Below are 17,832 nucleotides of genomic sequence, written 5' to 3'. Positions count from 1 at the left end.
ATTATCCAGATAGAAGACAGGACCATCCTGTTAACAACACCCCCTACTTCCTGTCATATAGAGCCATACTGTCTGACCAGGCCCTGGGGACCACAGACCAGGTAACACCCCTACTTCCTGTCATATAGAGCCCTACTGTCTGCCCAGGCCTTGGGGACCACAGACCAGGTAACACCCCTACTTCCTGTCATATAGAGCCCTACTGTCTGCCCAGGCCTTGGGGACCACAGACCAGGTAACACCCCCTACTTCCTGTCATATAGAGCCCTACTGTCTGACCAGGCCCTGGGGACCACAGACCAGGTAACACCCCCTACTTCATGTCATATAGAGCCCTACTGTCTGACCAGGCCCTGGGGACCACAGACCAGGTAACACCCCCTACTTCCTGTCATATAGAGCCCTACTGTCTGACCAGGCCCTGGGGACCACAGACCAGGTAACACCCCTACTTCCTGTCATATAGAGTCCTACTGTCTGACCAGGCCCTGGGGACCACAGACCAGGTAACACCCCTACTTCCTGTCATATAGAGCCCTACTGTCTGACCAGGCCCTGGGGACCACAGACCAGGTAATACCCCCTACTTCCTGTCATATAGAGCCCTACTGTCTGACCAGGCCCTGGGGACCACAGACCAGGTAACACCCCCTACTTCCTGTCATATAGAGCCCTACTGTCTGACCAGGCCCTGGGGACCACAGACCAGGTAACACCCCTACTTCCTGTCATATAGAGCCCTACTGTCTGCCCAGGCCTTGGGGACCACAGACCAGGTAACACCCCTACTTCCTGTCATATAGAGCCCTACTGTCTGACCAGGCCCTGGGGACCACAGACCAGGTAACACCCCCTACTTCCTGTCATATAGAGCCCTACTGTCTGACCAGGCCCTGGGGACCACAGACCAGGTAACACCCCTACTTCCTGTCATATAGAGTCCTACTGTCTGACCAGGCCCTGGGGACCACAGACCAGGTAACACCCCTACTTCCTGTCATATAGAGCCCTACTGTCTGACCAGGCCCTGGGGACCACAGACCAGGTAACACCCCCTACTTCCTGTCATATAGAGCCCTACTGTCTCACCAGGCCCTGGGGACCACAGACCAGGTAACACCCCCTACTTCCTGTCATATAGAGCCCTACTGTCTGACCAGGCCCTGGGGACCACAGACCAGGTAACACCCCTACTTCCTGTCATATAGAGCCCTACTGTCTGACCAGGCCCTGGGGACCACAGACCAGGTAACACCCCTACTTCCTGTCATATAGAGCCCTACTGTCTGACCAGGCCCTGGGGACCACAGACCAGGTAACACCCCCTACTTCCTGTCATATAGAGCCCTACTGTCTGACCAGGCCCTGGGGACCACAGACCAGGTAACACCCCCTACTTCCTGTCATATAGAGCCCTACTGTCTGACCAGGCCCTGGGGACCACAGACCAGGTAACACCCCTACTTCCTGTCATATAGAGCCCTACTGTCTGACCAGGCCCTGGGGACCACAGACCAGGTAACACCCCTACTTCCTGTCATATAGAGCCCTACTGTCTGCCCAGGCCCTGGGGACCACAGACCAGGTAACACCCCCTACTTCCTGTCATATAGAGCCCTACTGTCTGACAGTCACAGACTGTTCTCTCTACTGCCGCATGGCAAGCGGTACCGGATCGCCAAGTCTGGGTCCATCAGACTCCTGAACAGCCAATCAAATGGCCACCCGGACTATTTTCATCGATCCCCCTTTCTTTTACGTTGCTGCTACTCGCTGTTTATTATCGATGCATTTCACCCCTACCTACATGTACATACTACCTCATACCCCTACCTACATGTACATACTACCTCATACCCCTACCTACATGTACATACTACCTCATACCCCTACCTACATGTACATACTACCTCATACCCCTACCTACATGTACATACTACCTCATACCCCTACCTACATGTACATACTACCTCATACCCCTACCTACATGTACATACTACCTCCTCTACCTCATACCCCTACCTACATGTACATACTACCTCCTCTACCTCATACCCCTACCTACATGTACATACTACCTCCTCTACCTCATACCCCTACCTACATGTACATACTACCTCATACCCCTACCTACATGTACATACTACCTCTACTACCTCATACCCCTACCTACATGTACATACTACCTCCTACCCCTACCTACATGTACATACTACCTCCTCTACCTCATACCCCTACCTACATGTACATACTACCTCATACCCCTACCTACATGTACATACTACCTCTACTACCTCATATCCCTACCTACATGTACATACTACCTCATACCCCTACCTACATGTACATACTACCTCCTCTACCTCATACCCCTACCTACATGTACATACTACCTCATACCCCTACCTACATGTACATACTACCTCTACTACCTCATCCCTCTACCTACATGTACATACTACCTCTACTACCTCATACCCCTACCTACATGTACATACTACCTCTACTACCTCATACCCTACCTACATGTACATACTACCTCATACCCCTACCTACATGTACATACTACCTCCTCTACCTCATACCCCTACCTACATGTACATACTACCTCATACCCCTACCTACATGTACATACTACCTCATACCCCTACCTACATGTACATACTACCTCCTCTACCTCATACCCTACCTACATGTACATACTACCTCATACCCCTACCTACATGTACATTCTACCTCTACTACCTCATACCCTTACCTACATGTACATACTACCTCATACCCCCCCTACCTACATGTACATACTACCTCATACCCCTACCTACATGTACATTCTACCTCTACTACCTCATACCCTACCTACATGTACACATTACCTCATACCCTTACCTACATGTACATATTACCTCAACTAACCGGTACCCCCTGTATATAGCCTCCACACTGACTCTGTACCGGTACCCCCTGTATATAGCCTCCACATTGACTCTGTACCGGTACCCCCTGTATATAGCCTCCACATTGACCCTGTACCAGTACCTCCTGTATATAGCCTCCACATTGACTCTGTACCGGTACCCCCTGTATATAGCCTCCACATTGACTCTGTACCGGTACCCCCTGTATATAGCCTCCATATTGACCCTGTACCAGTACCTCCTGTATATAGCCTCCACATTGACTCTGTACCAGTACCCCTGTATATAGCCTCCACACTGACTCTGTATCGGTACCCCCTGTATATAGTCTCCACATTGACTCTGTACCGGTACCCCCTGTATATAGCCTCCACATTGACTCTGTACCCCCTGTATATAGCCTCCACACTGACTCTGTACCCCCTGTATATAGCCTCCACACTGACTCTGTACCGGTACCCCCTGTATATAGCCTCCACATTAACTCTGTACCAGTACCCCCTGTATATAGCCTCCACACTGACTCTGTACCGGTACCCCTGTATATAGCCTCCACATTGACTCTGTACCCCCTGTATATAGCCTCCACACTGACTCTGTACCCCCTGTATATAGCCTCCACACTGACTCTGTACCGGTACCCCTGTATATAGCCTCCACATTAACTCTGTACCAGTACCCCTGTATATAGCCTCCACACTGACTCTGTACCGGTACCCCCTGTATATAGCCTCCACATTGACTCTGTACCGGTACCCCCTGTATATAGCCTCCACATTGACTCTGTACCGGTACCCCCTGTATATAGCCTCCACATTGACTCTGTACCGGTACCCCCTGTATATAGCCTCCACATTGACTCTGTACCGGTACCCCCTGTATATAGCCTCCACATTGACTCTGTACCGGTACCCCCTGTATATAGCCTCCACATTGACTCTGTACCGGTACCCCCTGTATATAGCCTCCACATTGACTCTGTACCGGTACCCCCTGTATATAGTCTCCACATTGACTCTGTACCGTAATACCCTGTATATAGCCTCCACATTGACTCTGTACCGGTACACCCTGTATATAGCCTCCACATTGACTCTGTACCGGTACCCCATGTATATAGCCTCCACATTGACTCTGTACCGTAACACCCTGTATATAGCCTCCACATTGACTCTGTACCGGTACCCCCTGCATATAGCCTCCATATTGACTCTGTACTGGTACCCCCTGTATATAGCCTCCACATTGACTCTGTACCGTAACACCCTGTATATAGCCTCCAAATTGACTCTGTACCGGTACCCCCTGTATATAGCCTCCACATTGACTCTGTACCGGTACCCCCTGTATATAGCCTCCACATTGACTCTGTACCGGTACCCCCTGTATATAGCCTCCACATTGACTCTGTACCTGTACCCCCTGTATATAGCCTCCACACTGACTCCGGTACCCTCTGGGGTTGAGATACACTGGTCTGTGACTGTGGAGAACACACACACACACACACACACACACACACACACACACACACACACATGTTTCTCCCCCTGCTCCTGTCTCAGTCCCCACTCTGCCAGTCTCACCATGTGGTCGTTGGCACTCCACAGCCCAGACACATTAGACAAACACCATGAATTGGATGCAGGTTTGTGCTTTCATCTCGGGACACGTCTGTCTCCCCCTCCTCCTTGAAGAACAACGCGGTGATGTCATTTCACGAGATCCTTCAGATCCTCCCGGAGAAGACGATGGCGTGAGGTTACCAGTTGCCACTGCCGGTTAGACGAAGAACCTTAACGGGCAGGACTGTGACGGCTTTAAAACGCAGACCACAAACAGCAGTCTTTCTAGTTGGCTGTTCATCATGCTTTTGTGGCTAACCGCGTCCGTACCAAACTACTCCCTGTTCTCAGCATGCTTATCCCTGCTACCAGTTTAGTCCTCTCTGGGAGGAACGACACGTTCTCTCTGGGGGGGAACGACAAGTCCTGTCTGGGAGGAACGACAAGTCCTCTCTGGGAGGAACGACACGTTCTCTCTGGGGGGGAACGACAAGTCCTCTCTGGGAGGAACGACAAGTCCTCTCTGGGAGGAACGACAAGTCCTCTCTGGGAGGAACGACAAGTCCTCTCTGGGAGGAACGACACGTTCTCTCTGGGAGGAACGACAAGTCCTCTCTGGGAGGAACGACAAGTCCTCTCTGAGGGGAACGACAAGTCCTCTCTATGAGGAACGACAAGTCCTCTCTATGAGGAACGGCAAGTCCTCTCTGGGAGGAACGACAAGTCCTCTCTGGGAGGAACGACAAGTCCTCTCTGGGGGAACAGCAAGTCCTCTCTGAGGGGAACAACACGTCCTCTCTATGAGGAACGACAAGTCCTCTCTATGAGGAACGGCAAGTCCTCTCTGGGAGGAACGACAAGTTCTCTTTGGGGGGAACGACATGTCCTCTCTGGGAGGAACGACAAGTCCTCTCTGGGGGAACGACATGTCCTCTCTGGGAGGAATGACAAGTCCTCTCTGGGGGAACGACATGTCCTCTCTGGGAGGAACGACAAGTCCTGTCTGGGAGGAACGACATGTCCTCTCTGGGAGGAACGGCAAGTCCTCTCTGGGAGGAACAACACGTCCTCTCTATGAGGAACGACAAGTCCTCTCTGGGGGGGAACGGCAAGTCCTCTCTGGGAGGAACAACACGTCCTCTCTATGAGGAACAACAAGTCCTCTCTGGGAGGAACGACAAGTCCTCTATGAGGAACGACAAGTCCTCTCTATGAGGAACGACAAGTCCTCTCTGGGAGGAACGACAAGTCCTCTCTATGAGGAACGACAAGTCCTCTCTGGGAGGAACGACAAGTCCTCTCTATGAGGAACGACAAGTCCTCTCTGGGAGGAACGACAAGTCCTCTCTATGAGGAACGACAAGTCCTCTCTGGGAGGAACAACACGTCCTCTCTATGAGGAACGACAAGTCCTCTCTGGGGGAACGGCAAGTCCTCTCTGGGAGGAACAACACGTCCTCTCTATGAGGAACGACAAGTCCTCTCTGGGGGAACGACAAGTCCTCTCTATGAGGAACGACAAGTCCTCTCTGGGGGAACGACAAGTCCTCTCTGGGAGGAACGACAAGTCCTCTCTGGGGGAACGGCAAGTCCTCTCTGGGGGAACGACAAGTCCTCTCTGGGAGGAACGACAAGTCCTCTCTATGAGGAACGACAAGTCCTCTCTATGAGGAACGACAAGTCCTCTCTGAGGGGAACGACAAGTCCTCTCTATGAGGAACGACAAGTCCTCTCTGGGGGAACAGCAAGTCCTCTCTGGGAGGAACAACATGTCCTCTCTGTGAGGAACGACAAGTCCTCTCTATGAGGAACGACAAGTCCTCTCTATGAGGAACGACAAGTCCTCTCTATGGGGAACGACAAGTCCTCTCTATGAGGGACGACAAGTCCTCTCTGGGGGGAACGACAAGTCCTCTCTATGAGGAACGACAAGTCCTCTCTATGAGGAACGACAAGTCCTCTCTATGAGGAACGACAAGTCCTCTCTGGGAGGAACGACAAGTCCTCTCTGGGAGGAACGACAAGTCCTCTCTATGAGGAACGACAAGTCCTCTCTGTGAGGAACGACAAGTCCTCTCTATGAGGAACGACAAGTCCTCTCTATGAGGAACGACAAGTCCTCTCTGAGGGGAACAACAAGTCCTCTCTATGAGGGACGACAAGTCCTCTCTGGGGGGAACGACAGGTCCTCTCTATGAGGAACGACAAGTCCTCTCTATGAGGAACGACAAGTCCTCTCTATGAGGAACGACAAGTCCTCTCTGGGAGGAACGACAAGTCCTCCCTATGAGGAACGACAAGTCCTCTCTATGAGGAACGACAAGTCCTCTCTGGGAGGAACGACAAATCCTCTCTGAGGGGAACGACAAGTCCTCTCTGGGAGGAACGACAAGTCCTCTCTGGGAGGAACGACAAGTCCTCTCTATGAGGAACGACAAGTCCTCTCTATGAGGAACGACAAGTCCTCTCTATGAGGAACGACAAGTCCTCTCTATGAGGAACGACAAGTCCTCTCTGGGAGGAACGACAAGTCCTCTCTATGAGGAACGACAAGTCCTCTCTGGGAGGAACGACAAGTCCTCCCTGGGAGGAACGACAAGTCCTCTCTATGAGGAACGACAAGTCCTCTCTATGAGGAACGACAAGTCCTCTCTATGAGGAACGACAAGTCCTCTCTATGAGGAACGACAAGTCCTCTCTGGGAGGAACGACAAGTCCTCTCTGGGTCCTCTCTGGGAGGAACGACAAGTCCTCTCTATGAGGAACGACAAGTCCTCTCTATGAAGAACGACAAGTCCTCTCTATGAGGAACGACAAGTCCTCTCTATGAGGGACGACAAGTCCTCTCTGGGGGAACGACAAGTCCTCTCTATGAGGAACGACAAGTCCTCTCTATGAGGAACGACAAGTCCTCTCTGGGAGGAACGACAAGTCCTCCCTGGGAGGAACGACAAGTCCTCTCTATGAGGAACGACAAGTCCTCTCTATGAGGAACGACAAGTCCTCTCTGGGAGGAACAACAAGTCCTCTCTAGGAGGAACGGCACGGTCGCGTTACACTCCGTTGTCCTACCGAGCAAAAAGGGCATTAACTGTTCGTAGTGTGGACACCTGTCACAGTATCTTCATGCAGTTACTGGCTAACATGACCCCCCTTTTCTCCTGAACACAATACAACCGAGGAAGGATACTTGTCCACATGAATAAGAATGTATTTAATGAAGCAAAAGTGAGTGTACAAAACATTAGGAACACTTTATACTGAGTATACAAAACATGACATGAACTCATTTTGGACCAAATGAGCAGTTAGTGCCTTTTTTTTGTTGCTTGGTTAGGTGCAGTGCAGAGTGGGAAATAACTCCCAGTCTCCTGTCTTCCCCTGTCTTCCCCTGTCTTCTCCTGTCTTCTCCTGTCGTCTCCTGTTTTCTGCTGTCTTCTCCTGTCTTCTCCTGTCTTCTCCTGTCGTCTTCTGTCATCTCCTGTCGTCTCCTGTCGTCTCCTGTCTTCTCCTGTTTTCTGCTGTCTTCTCCTGTCTTCTCCTGTCTTCTCCTGTCGTCTCCTGTCTTCTCCTGTCGTCTCCTGTCTTCTCCTGTCTTCTCCTGTCTTCTCCTGTCTTCTCCTGCCGTCTCCTGTCTTCTCCTGCCGTCTCCTGTCGTCTCCTGTCTTCTCCTGTCGTCTCCTGTCTTCTCCTGTCGTCTCCTGTCTTCTCCTGTCGTCTCCTGTCTTCTCCTGTCGTCTCCTGTCTTCTCCTGTCGTCTCCTGTCTTCTCCTGTCGTCTCCTGTCTTCTCCTGTCTTCTCCTGTCTTCTCCTGTCTTCTCCTGCCTTCTCCTGCCGTCTCCTGTCTTCTCCTGCCGTCTCCTGTCTTCTCCTGCCGTCTCCTGTCTTCTCCTGTCTTCTCCTGTCTTCTCCTGTCGTCTCCTGTCTTCTCCTGTCTTCTCCTGTCTTCTCCTGTCGTCTCCTGTCTTCTCCTGTCTTCTCCTGTCGTCTCCTGTCTTCTCCTGTCTTCTCCTGTCGTCTCCTGTCGTCTCCTGTCTTCCTGTCTTCTCCTGTCTTCTCCTGTCGTCTCCTGTCGTCTCCTGTCTCTCCTGTCTCTCCTGTCGTCTCCTGTCGTCTCCTGTCTTCTCCTGTCTTCTCCTGTCGTCTCCTGTCTTCTCCTGTCGTCTCCTGTCGTCTCCTGTCTTCTCCTGTCTTCTCCTGTCTTCTCTAGGCCTGTTCTCTCCCAGATACAGCGGTGTTCAGCCTTGCTCCAGCAGGAGAGAACACACCTTCCACACCTGTCTCTGTGGCCTGCTGGGACCTGCTGAGAAAGGAGGGGGGGATCCCTCAGTTCCCTCTACCAAGCAGACACATGATGTTCAGCTGCCTGCCCACCACAGACCCTGGACCTGTAGCTGGGTCTGAGTCCTGGAGCCTCCCGGCCCCCATCAGGCCTGACTTCCCCAGGCAGAGTGTGGCCGTCCCTGGGGAGATCTGCAGTAGCAGTGGTCTGAGCACCAGGTGGGTGAAACAGAACAGAACAGAGAGACTACAGGATCTATCGTCTCTCTGTTCTGTCAGGGTCTGATCTCTCTGTTCTCTAGTCTCTCTGTTCTGTCAGGACAGAGAGAACAGACCCTGGCTAGGGAACATAAAGCACAGAGCCTTTAGTGGTCATGCCCTGTTAAACACTGCCACTGGAGCCATAAGGGATGCCCTCATCATTTCCACTGTCTCTACGCCTTCTCTCTGTTCTCTCTCTCTGTTCTCTCTCTCTGTTCTCTCTCTCTCTGTTTCTCTCTCTCTCTGTTTCTCTCTCTCTCTTTCTCTCTCTTTCTCTCTCTCTCTATTTCTCTCTCTCCCTGTCTCTCTCTCTCTGTGTTTCTCTCTCTCTGTCTCTCTCTCTCTGTCTCTCTCTCTCTCTGTTTCTCTCTCTGTTTCTCTCTCTCTCTCTGTTTCTCTCTCTCTCTCTCTGTTTCTCTCTCTCTCTCTCTGTTCTCTCTCTCTGTTTCTCTCTCTCTGTTTCTCTCTATCTCTCTCTCTCTCTCTCTCGCTCTCTCTGTCTGTTTCTCTCTATCTCTCTTGTCTCCGGGGTGGCCTAAACACAGGCTCTTATAGTCGACTGTTTGGACAGCTTTCCTCTCAAAGGAAGCAGAAACAGCCTTCTCCTCTTCATAATTGGGCCCACGAGTTCAGAAGTGATTTTTACAACACAGATACTTTCATTCTTTTGTTCTTTCATGACCCAGCTGTGTTTCCCTCGGTCTGTCCGTGTGTGTTTCTGTGTGTGTGTGTGTGTGTGTGTGTGTGTGTGTGTCCCTTCCTCCCCAAGCCTGCCTCCAATCAGGGCCCTACCCTGCGGGCCTGCCTCCAATCAGGGCCCTACCCTGCGGGCCTGCCTCCAATCAGGGCCCTACCCTGCAGGCCTGCCTCCAATCAGGGCCCTACCCTGCAGGCCTGCCTCCAATCAGGGCCCTACCCTGCAGGCCTGCCTCCAATCAGGGCCCTACCCTGCAGGCCTGCCTCTGGGCTCAGTGAGGGCCGGAGGGACCTGTGCTGCAGGTGGTTAAATGACTCAGTGAGGGCCGGAGGGACCTGTTTTAAAAAAAAAAATTATTTCACCTTTATTTAACCAGGTAGGCCAGTTGAGAACAAGTTCTCATTTGCAACTGCGACCTGGCCAAGATAAAGCATAGCAGTGTGAGCAGATAACACAGAGTTACACATGGAGTAAACAATTAACAAGTCAATAACACAGTAGAAAACAAAGGGGGTCTATATACAATGTGTGCAAAAGGCATGAGGAGGTAGGCGAATAATTACAATTTTGCAGATTAACACTGGAGTGATAAATGATCAGATGGTCATGTACAGGTAGAGATATTGGTGTGCAAAAGAGCAAGTAAATAAATAAAAACAGTATGGGGATGAGGTAGGTGAAAATGGGTGGGCTATTTACCAATAGACTATGTACAGCAGCAGCGATCGGTTAGCTGCTCAGATAGCTGATGTTTGAAGGTGGTTAAATGACTCAGTGAGGGACGGAGGGACCTGTGCTGCAGGTGGTTAAATGACTCAGTGAGGGCCGGAGGGACCTGTGCTGCAGGTGGTTAAATGACTCAGTGAGGGCCGGAGGGGCCTGTGCTGCAGGTGGTTAAATGACTCAGTGAGGACGGAGGGACCTGTGCTGCAGGTGGTTAAATGACTCAGTGAGGGCCGGAGGGGCCTGTGCTGCAGGTGGTTAAATGACTCAGTGAGGACGGAGGGACCTGTGCTGCAGGTGGTTAAATGACTCAGTGAGGACGGAGGGACCTGTGCTGCAGGTGGTTAAATGACTCAGTGAGGGATGGAGGGAACTGTGCTGCAGGTGGTTAAATGACTCAGTGAGGGCCGGAGGGACCTGTGCTGCAGGTGGTTAAATGACTCAGTGAGGACGGAGGGACCTGTGCTGCAGGTGGTTAAATGACTCAGTGAGGGCCGGAGGGACCTGTGCTGCAAGTGGTTAAATGACTCAGTGAGCGCCGGAGGGACCTGTGCTGCAGGTGGTTAAATGACTCAGTGAGCACCGGAGGGACCTGTGCTGCAGGTGGTTAAATGACTCAGTGAGGGACGGAGGGACCTTGCTGCAGGTGGTTAAATGACTCAGTGAGGGCCGGAGGGACCTGTGCTGCAGGTGGTTAAATGACTCAGTGAGGGCCGGAGGGACCTGTGCTGCAGGTGGTTAAATGACTCAGTGAGGGCCGGAGGGACCTGTGCTGCAGGTGGTTAAATGACTCAGTGAGGGCCGGAGGGACCTGTGCTGCAGGTGGTTAAATGACTCAGTGAGGGATGGAGGGACCTGTGCTGCAGGTGGTTAAATGACTCAGTGAGGGATGGAGGGACCTGTGCTGCAGGTGGTTAAATGACTCAGTGAGGGCCGGAGGGACCTGTGCTGCAGGTGGTTAAATGACTCAGTGAGGGATGGAGGGACCTGTGCTGCAGGTGGTTAAATGACTCAGTGAGGGATGGAGGGAACTGTGCTGCAGGTGGTTAAATGACTCAGTGTTTGGTTGTTTCAGAGCGTTGGTGATGACGTACCAGGAACACCTGGGCGTCACCTACGTGACGCTGAACGAGGACCCCTGTCCTCACATGGTCATCCACAACCAGACCCCTCTCTCTATGCTGCTCAGGGAGAATGTCAAGGGTAAAGTCAGACACACACACACACACACACAGACACACGCACACGCACGCACACACACACACGCACACACACACACACACACAGACACACACACAGATACATAAATATGTAAACACACTGTAAAGTCAGACACACACACGCACACACACACGCACGCACACACACACACACACACGCACACACACACGCACGCACGCACACACACACACACACACACACACACACACGCACGCACGCACGCACACACACACAGACACGCACGCACGCACACACACACACACACAGACACACACACACACGCACACACACACACATACATATGTAAACACACTGTTATGCCTCAAGACACGTCTCCTCCTGCCAACCTGATGTCAGAACTACACCTCTCCTCATAAAACAGTCCAACCGGATATCAGAACTACACGTCTCCTCATATAACAGTCCAACCGGATATCAGAACTACACGTCTCCTCATATAACAGTCCAACCTGATGTCAGAACTACACGTCTCCTCATATAACAGTCCAACCTGATGTCAGAACTACACGTCTCCTCATATAACAGTCCAACCTGATGTCAGAACTACACGTCTCCACATATAACAGTCCAACCTGATGTCAGAACTACACGTCTCCACATATGTGTTAACCTCAGACATGTTTTTTTTAAATGTACGTACTTTGTGAATGTCTTTTTTAAACGGTCAAATAACATGAATCAACTGTTTACCCTCCCCCCCCCCCAGAACCCCCAGGACAGAGGTGTACTGCCGCCCCCTCCCTGCCAACTCCTCCCTCCACCATGGCCTCTACCACCACTTCTCCAGCTTCCCTGCCTGCAGACAGAGAGAGCCTCTACCCACCGTGCTGCTGAAGACCAGTCCTGACCCCAACAGTCTGGCGCCCAGCGACCTGCAGGCGTCTCCGGAGTGGAGCGACCCCGTGGACATCAACTGCCCCGGCACACAGGTCAACAACTAATACGACCCGCTGGGCTGATATCTGCCATTTAGGTTGGACGTGCTTGCTGACATTTTGTTTTAATGTTCCTGAGAATCAGACCCACTATACTGGCGTTGCAAGAGCCACACAACATTATCCCCTCCCACCACCCATAGACCCAACATTATCCCCTCCCACCACCCATAGACCCAACATTATCCCCTACCACCACCCATAGACCCAACATTATCCCCTACCGCCACCCATAGACCCAACATTATCCCCTACCGCCACCCATAGACACAACATTATCCCTTACCGCCACCCATAGACCCAACATTATCCCCTACCACCACCCATAGACACACCATTATCCCCTACCACCACCCATAGACCCAACATTATCCCCTTCCACCACCCATAGACCCAACATTATCCCCCACCACCACCCATAGACCCAACATTATCCCCTAACACCACCCATAGACCCAACATTATCCCCTACTACCACCCATAGACCCAACATTATCCCCTACCACCACCCATAGACACACCATTATCCCCTACCACCACCCATAGACCCAACATTATCCCCCACCACCCATAGACACAACATTATCCCCTACCACCACCCATAGACTCAACATTATGTCATACCACCACCCATAGACACAACATTAACACCTACCACCACCCATAGACACAACATTATTTCCTACCACCACCCATAGACACAACATTATTTCCTACCACCACCCATAGACACAACATTATTTCCTACCACCACCCATAGACACAACATTATCCCCTACCACCACCCATAGACACAACATTATTTCCCACCACCCATAGACACAACATTATCCCCTACCACCACCCATATACACAACATTATCCCCTACCACCACCCATATACACAACATTATCCCCTACCACCACCCATAGACCCAACATTATCCCCTACCACCACCCATAGACCCAACATTATCCCCTACCACCACCCATAGACCCAACATTATCCCCTACTACCACCCATAGACCCAACATTATCCCCTACCACCACCCATAGACACACCATTATCCCCTACCACCACCCATAGACCCAACATTATCCCCCACCACCCATAGACACAACATTATCCCCTACCACCACCCATAGACTCAACATTATTTCCTACCACCACCCATAGACACAACATTAACACCTACCACCACCCATAGACACAACATTATTTCCTACCACCACCCATAGACACAACATTATTTCCTACCACCACCCATAGACACAACATTATTTCCTACCACCACCCATAGACACAACATTATCCCCTACCACCACCCATAGACACAACATTATTTCCTACCACCACCCATAGACACAACATTATCCCCTACCACCACCCATATACACAACATTATCCCCTACCACCACCCATAGACCCAACATTATCCCCTACCACCACCCATAGACCCAACATTATCCCCTACCACCACCCATAGACCCAACATTATCCCCTACCACCACCCATAGACCCAACATTATCCCCTACCACCACCCATAGACACAACATTATCCCCTACCACCACCCATAGACACAACATTATCCCCTACCACCACCCATAGACTCAACATTATTTCCTACCACCACCCATAGACACAACATTAACACCTACCACCACCCATAGACACAACATTATTTCCTACCACCACCCATAGACACAACATTATCCTACCACCACCCATAGACACAACATTATTTCCTACCACCACCCATAGACACAACATTAACACCTACCACCACCCATAGACACAACATTATTTCCTACCACCACCCATAGACACAACATTATTTCCTACCACCACCCATAGACACAACATTAGCCCCTACCACCACCCATAGTCACAACATTATTTCCTACCACCACCCATAGACACAACATTATCCCCAACCACCACCCATATACACAACATTATCCCCTACCACCACCCATATACACAACATTATCCCCTACCACCACCCATAGACCCAACATTATCCCCTACCACCACCCATAGACCCAACATTATCCCCTACCACCCATAGACCCAACATTATCCCCTACCACCACCCATAGACCCAACATTATCCCCCATACCACCCATAGACACAACATTATTCCCTACCACCACCCATAGACACAACATTATCTCCTGTACCACCCATAGACCCAACATTATTCCCTACCACCACCCATAGACACAACATTATCTCCTGTACCACCCATAGACACAACATTATTCCCTACCACCACCCATAGACACAACATTATCTCCTGTACCACCCATAGACCCAACATTATTCCTATCACCACCCATAGACACAACATTATCCCCTACCACCACCCATAGACCCAACATTATTTCCTACCCGCCCATAGACACAACATTAACACCTACCACCACCCATAGACACAACATTATTACCTACCACCACCCATAGACACAACATTATTTCCTACCACCACCCATAGACACAACATTATTTCCTACTACCACCCATAGACCCAACATTATCCCCTACCACCACCCATAGACCCAACATTATCCCCTACCACCCATAGACCCAACATTATCCCCTACCACCACCCATAGACCCAACATTATCCCCCATACCACCCATAGACACAACATTATTCCCTACCACCACCCATAGACACAACATTATCTCCTGTACCAGCCATAGACCCAAAATTATTCCCTACCACCACCCATAGACACAACATTATCTCCTGTACCACGCATAGACCCAACATTATGCCCTACCACCACCCATAGACACAACATTATCTCCTGTACCACCCATACACCCAACATTATTCCCTACCACCACCCATAGACACAACATTATCTCCTGTACCACCCATAGACCCAACATTATTTCCTACCACCACCCATAGACCCAACATTATTCCCTACCACCACCCATAGACACAACATTATCCCCTACCACCACCCATAGACATAACATTATCCCCTACCACCACCCATAGACACAACATTATCCCCTACCACCACCCATAGACACAACATTATCCCCTTCCACCACCCATAGACCCAACATTATCCCCTACCACCACCCATAGACACAACATTATTCACTACTTATACCACCCTACTACAACTACTACTACTACTACTAATACTACTACTACAACTACATCTACAACTGATACTACTACTTATACTACTACTACTACTAATACTACTACTACAACTACTACTACTACTAATTCTACTACTACAACTACTACTACTACTGATACTACTACTACAACTACTACTACTACTACTACTGATACTACTACTACAACTACTACTACTACTACTGATACTACTACTACAACTACTACTACAACTACATCTAATACTGCTACTACTACTACTACTACTACCACTACTACTACTAATACTGCTAATACTACTACTCCTACGACTACTACTACTACTACTACTACTACTCCTACTACTACTACTGATACTACTACTACTGATACTACTACTACTACTACTACTACTACTATTACTACTATTACTACTACTACTACTGATACTACTACTACCACCACTACTACTAATACTACCCTCCTAACAACAGTAGAGTTAAACTCACCTCTACTATTACTACTATACTACTGCTCCCACTACACCTCTGTAGCCACTAGAGGGCAGTATTGAACATTAGTGCTCTGGGGGGAAGTTCAAGTTGCCCTCATTCACCCTCCCCCCCAATCCTTAACCAATAGGGGTCACAACTTTACACTTAGTGCTCCTAATGTCAGTCAAATTACACTCCCTGTAAATCAATCCAGAGTTCAACACATAACACACACTCTGGGTGACCCTAGTGTGTGTTTGGGGTTGTGTCTACCAGGACTGTGTGTAGTGTGTGTTTGGGGTTGTGTCTACCAGGACTGTGTGTAGTGTGTGTTTGGGGTTGTGTCTGTGAGGTGCCTGGGGGGGACGGTAGGGTCAGAGGTTAGGGTTTATTGTGACAGGGGGGCAGGACGACCCCAGGCAAGGTTAGGGTTTATTGTGACGGGGGGCAGGACGACCCCAGGCAAGGTTAGGGTTTATTGTGACGGGCGGGTCAGTACTCTGCAGGAGCTTCCTGTCCCCGTCAACACGTTTAGACCCTGTTAGACCTGAGATACTGTTCCGTTAGCCCTGAGTCAACCCTCTAGCTGCCCTGAGTCAACCCTCTAGCTGTCTGTTCAGTCAACCCTCTAGATGTATGTTCAGTCAACCCTCTAGCTGCCTTGAGTCAACCCTCTAGCTGCCCTGAGTCAACCCTCTAGCTGCCCTGAGTCAACCCTGCTGCCCTGAGTCAACCCTCTAGCTGCCCTGAGTCAACCCTCTAGCTGCCCTGAGTCAACCCTCTAGCTGTCTGTTCAGTCAACCCTCTAGCTGTCTGATCAGTCAACCCTCTAGCTGTCTGTTCAGTCAACCCTCTAGCTGCCCTGAGTCAACCCTCTAGCTGCCTGTTCAGTCAACCCTCTAGATGTCTGTTCAGTCAACCCTCTAGCTGCCTGTTCAGTCAACCCTCTAGCTGTCTGTTCAGTCAACCCTCTAGCTGCCTGTTCAGTCAACCCTCTAGATGTCTGTTCAGTCAACCCTCTAGCTGCCCTGAGTCAACCCTCTAGCTGCCCTGAGTCAACCCTCTAGCTGTCTGTTCAGTCAACCCTCTAGCTGTCTGTTCAGTTAACCCTCTAGCTGTCTGTTCAGTCAACCCTCTAGCTGTCTGTTCAGTCAACCCTCTAGCTGTCTGTTCAGTCAACCCTCTAGCAGCCTGTTCAGTCAACCCTCTAGATGCCTGTTCGGTCAACCCTCTAGCTGTCTGTTCAGTCAACCCTCTAGCTGTCTGTTCAGTCAACCCTCTAGCTGTCTGTTCAGTCAACCCTCTAGCAGCCTGTTCAGTCAACCCTCTAGATGCCTGTTCGGTCAACCCTCTAGCTGTCTGTTCAGTCAACCCTCTAGATGCCTGTTCGGTCAACCCTCTAGCTGCCTGTTCGGTCAACCCTCTAGCTGCCTGTTCGGTCAACCCTCTAGATAGCTGCTGTCTACTCAGTCTGCCACCTGAACACAGGTCAGTCAGTCACAACACTTGAACAGGATCTGTCTGACCCAGGTCAGACAAACCCAGGTCAACCCAGGTCAGCCCGTGTGAACCTAACCTCTCTGAGGAGAGATCAGAGCCAGATGACTG

The 17,832-nt window shown here is 50.6% G+C and overlaps 1 protein-coding gene across 1 annotated transcript in view; it reads left to right on the top strand.

The window, feature by feature from the left end:
- The window catches only part of LOC112240893 (vacuolar protein sorting-associated protein 13B), a 407,100-nt gene that overhangs the window by 365,834 nt on the left and 23,434 nt on the right, over positions 1-17,832 (top strand). The window contains 6 exon segments of the mRNA XM_042318131.1: positions 1-101; positions 264-303; positions 8,694-8,983; positions 9,810-9,996; positions 11,521-11,648; positions 12,394-12,616. The exon segment at positions 1-101 is cut by the window's left edge and continues 45 nt beyond it. Coding sequence (XP_042174065.1) covers positions 1-101; positions 264-303; positions 8,694-8,983; positions 9,810-9,996; positions 11,521-11,648; positions 12,394-12,616 — 969 coding nt within the window.

The sequence above is a fragment of the Oncorhynchus tshawytscha genome, unplaced genomic scaffold (assembly GCF_018296145.1).
Source record: "Oncorhynchus tshawytscha isolate Ot180627B unplaced genomic scaffold, Otsh_v2.0 Un_scaffold_6703_pilon_pilon, whole genome shotgun sequence".
NCBI classification, from domain to species: Eukaryota; Metazoa; Chordata; class Actinopteri; order Salmoniformes; family Salmonidae; genus Oncorhynchus; species Oncorhynchus tshawytscha.
The sequence above is the reverse complement of the archived record's forward strand: the minus strand, read 5'-3'. Positions and strand labels throughout refer to the sequence as shown.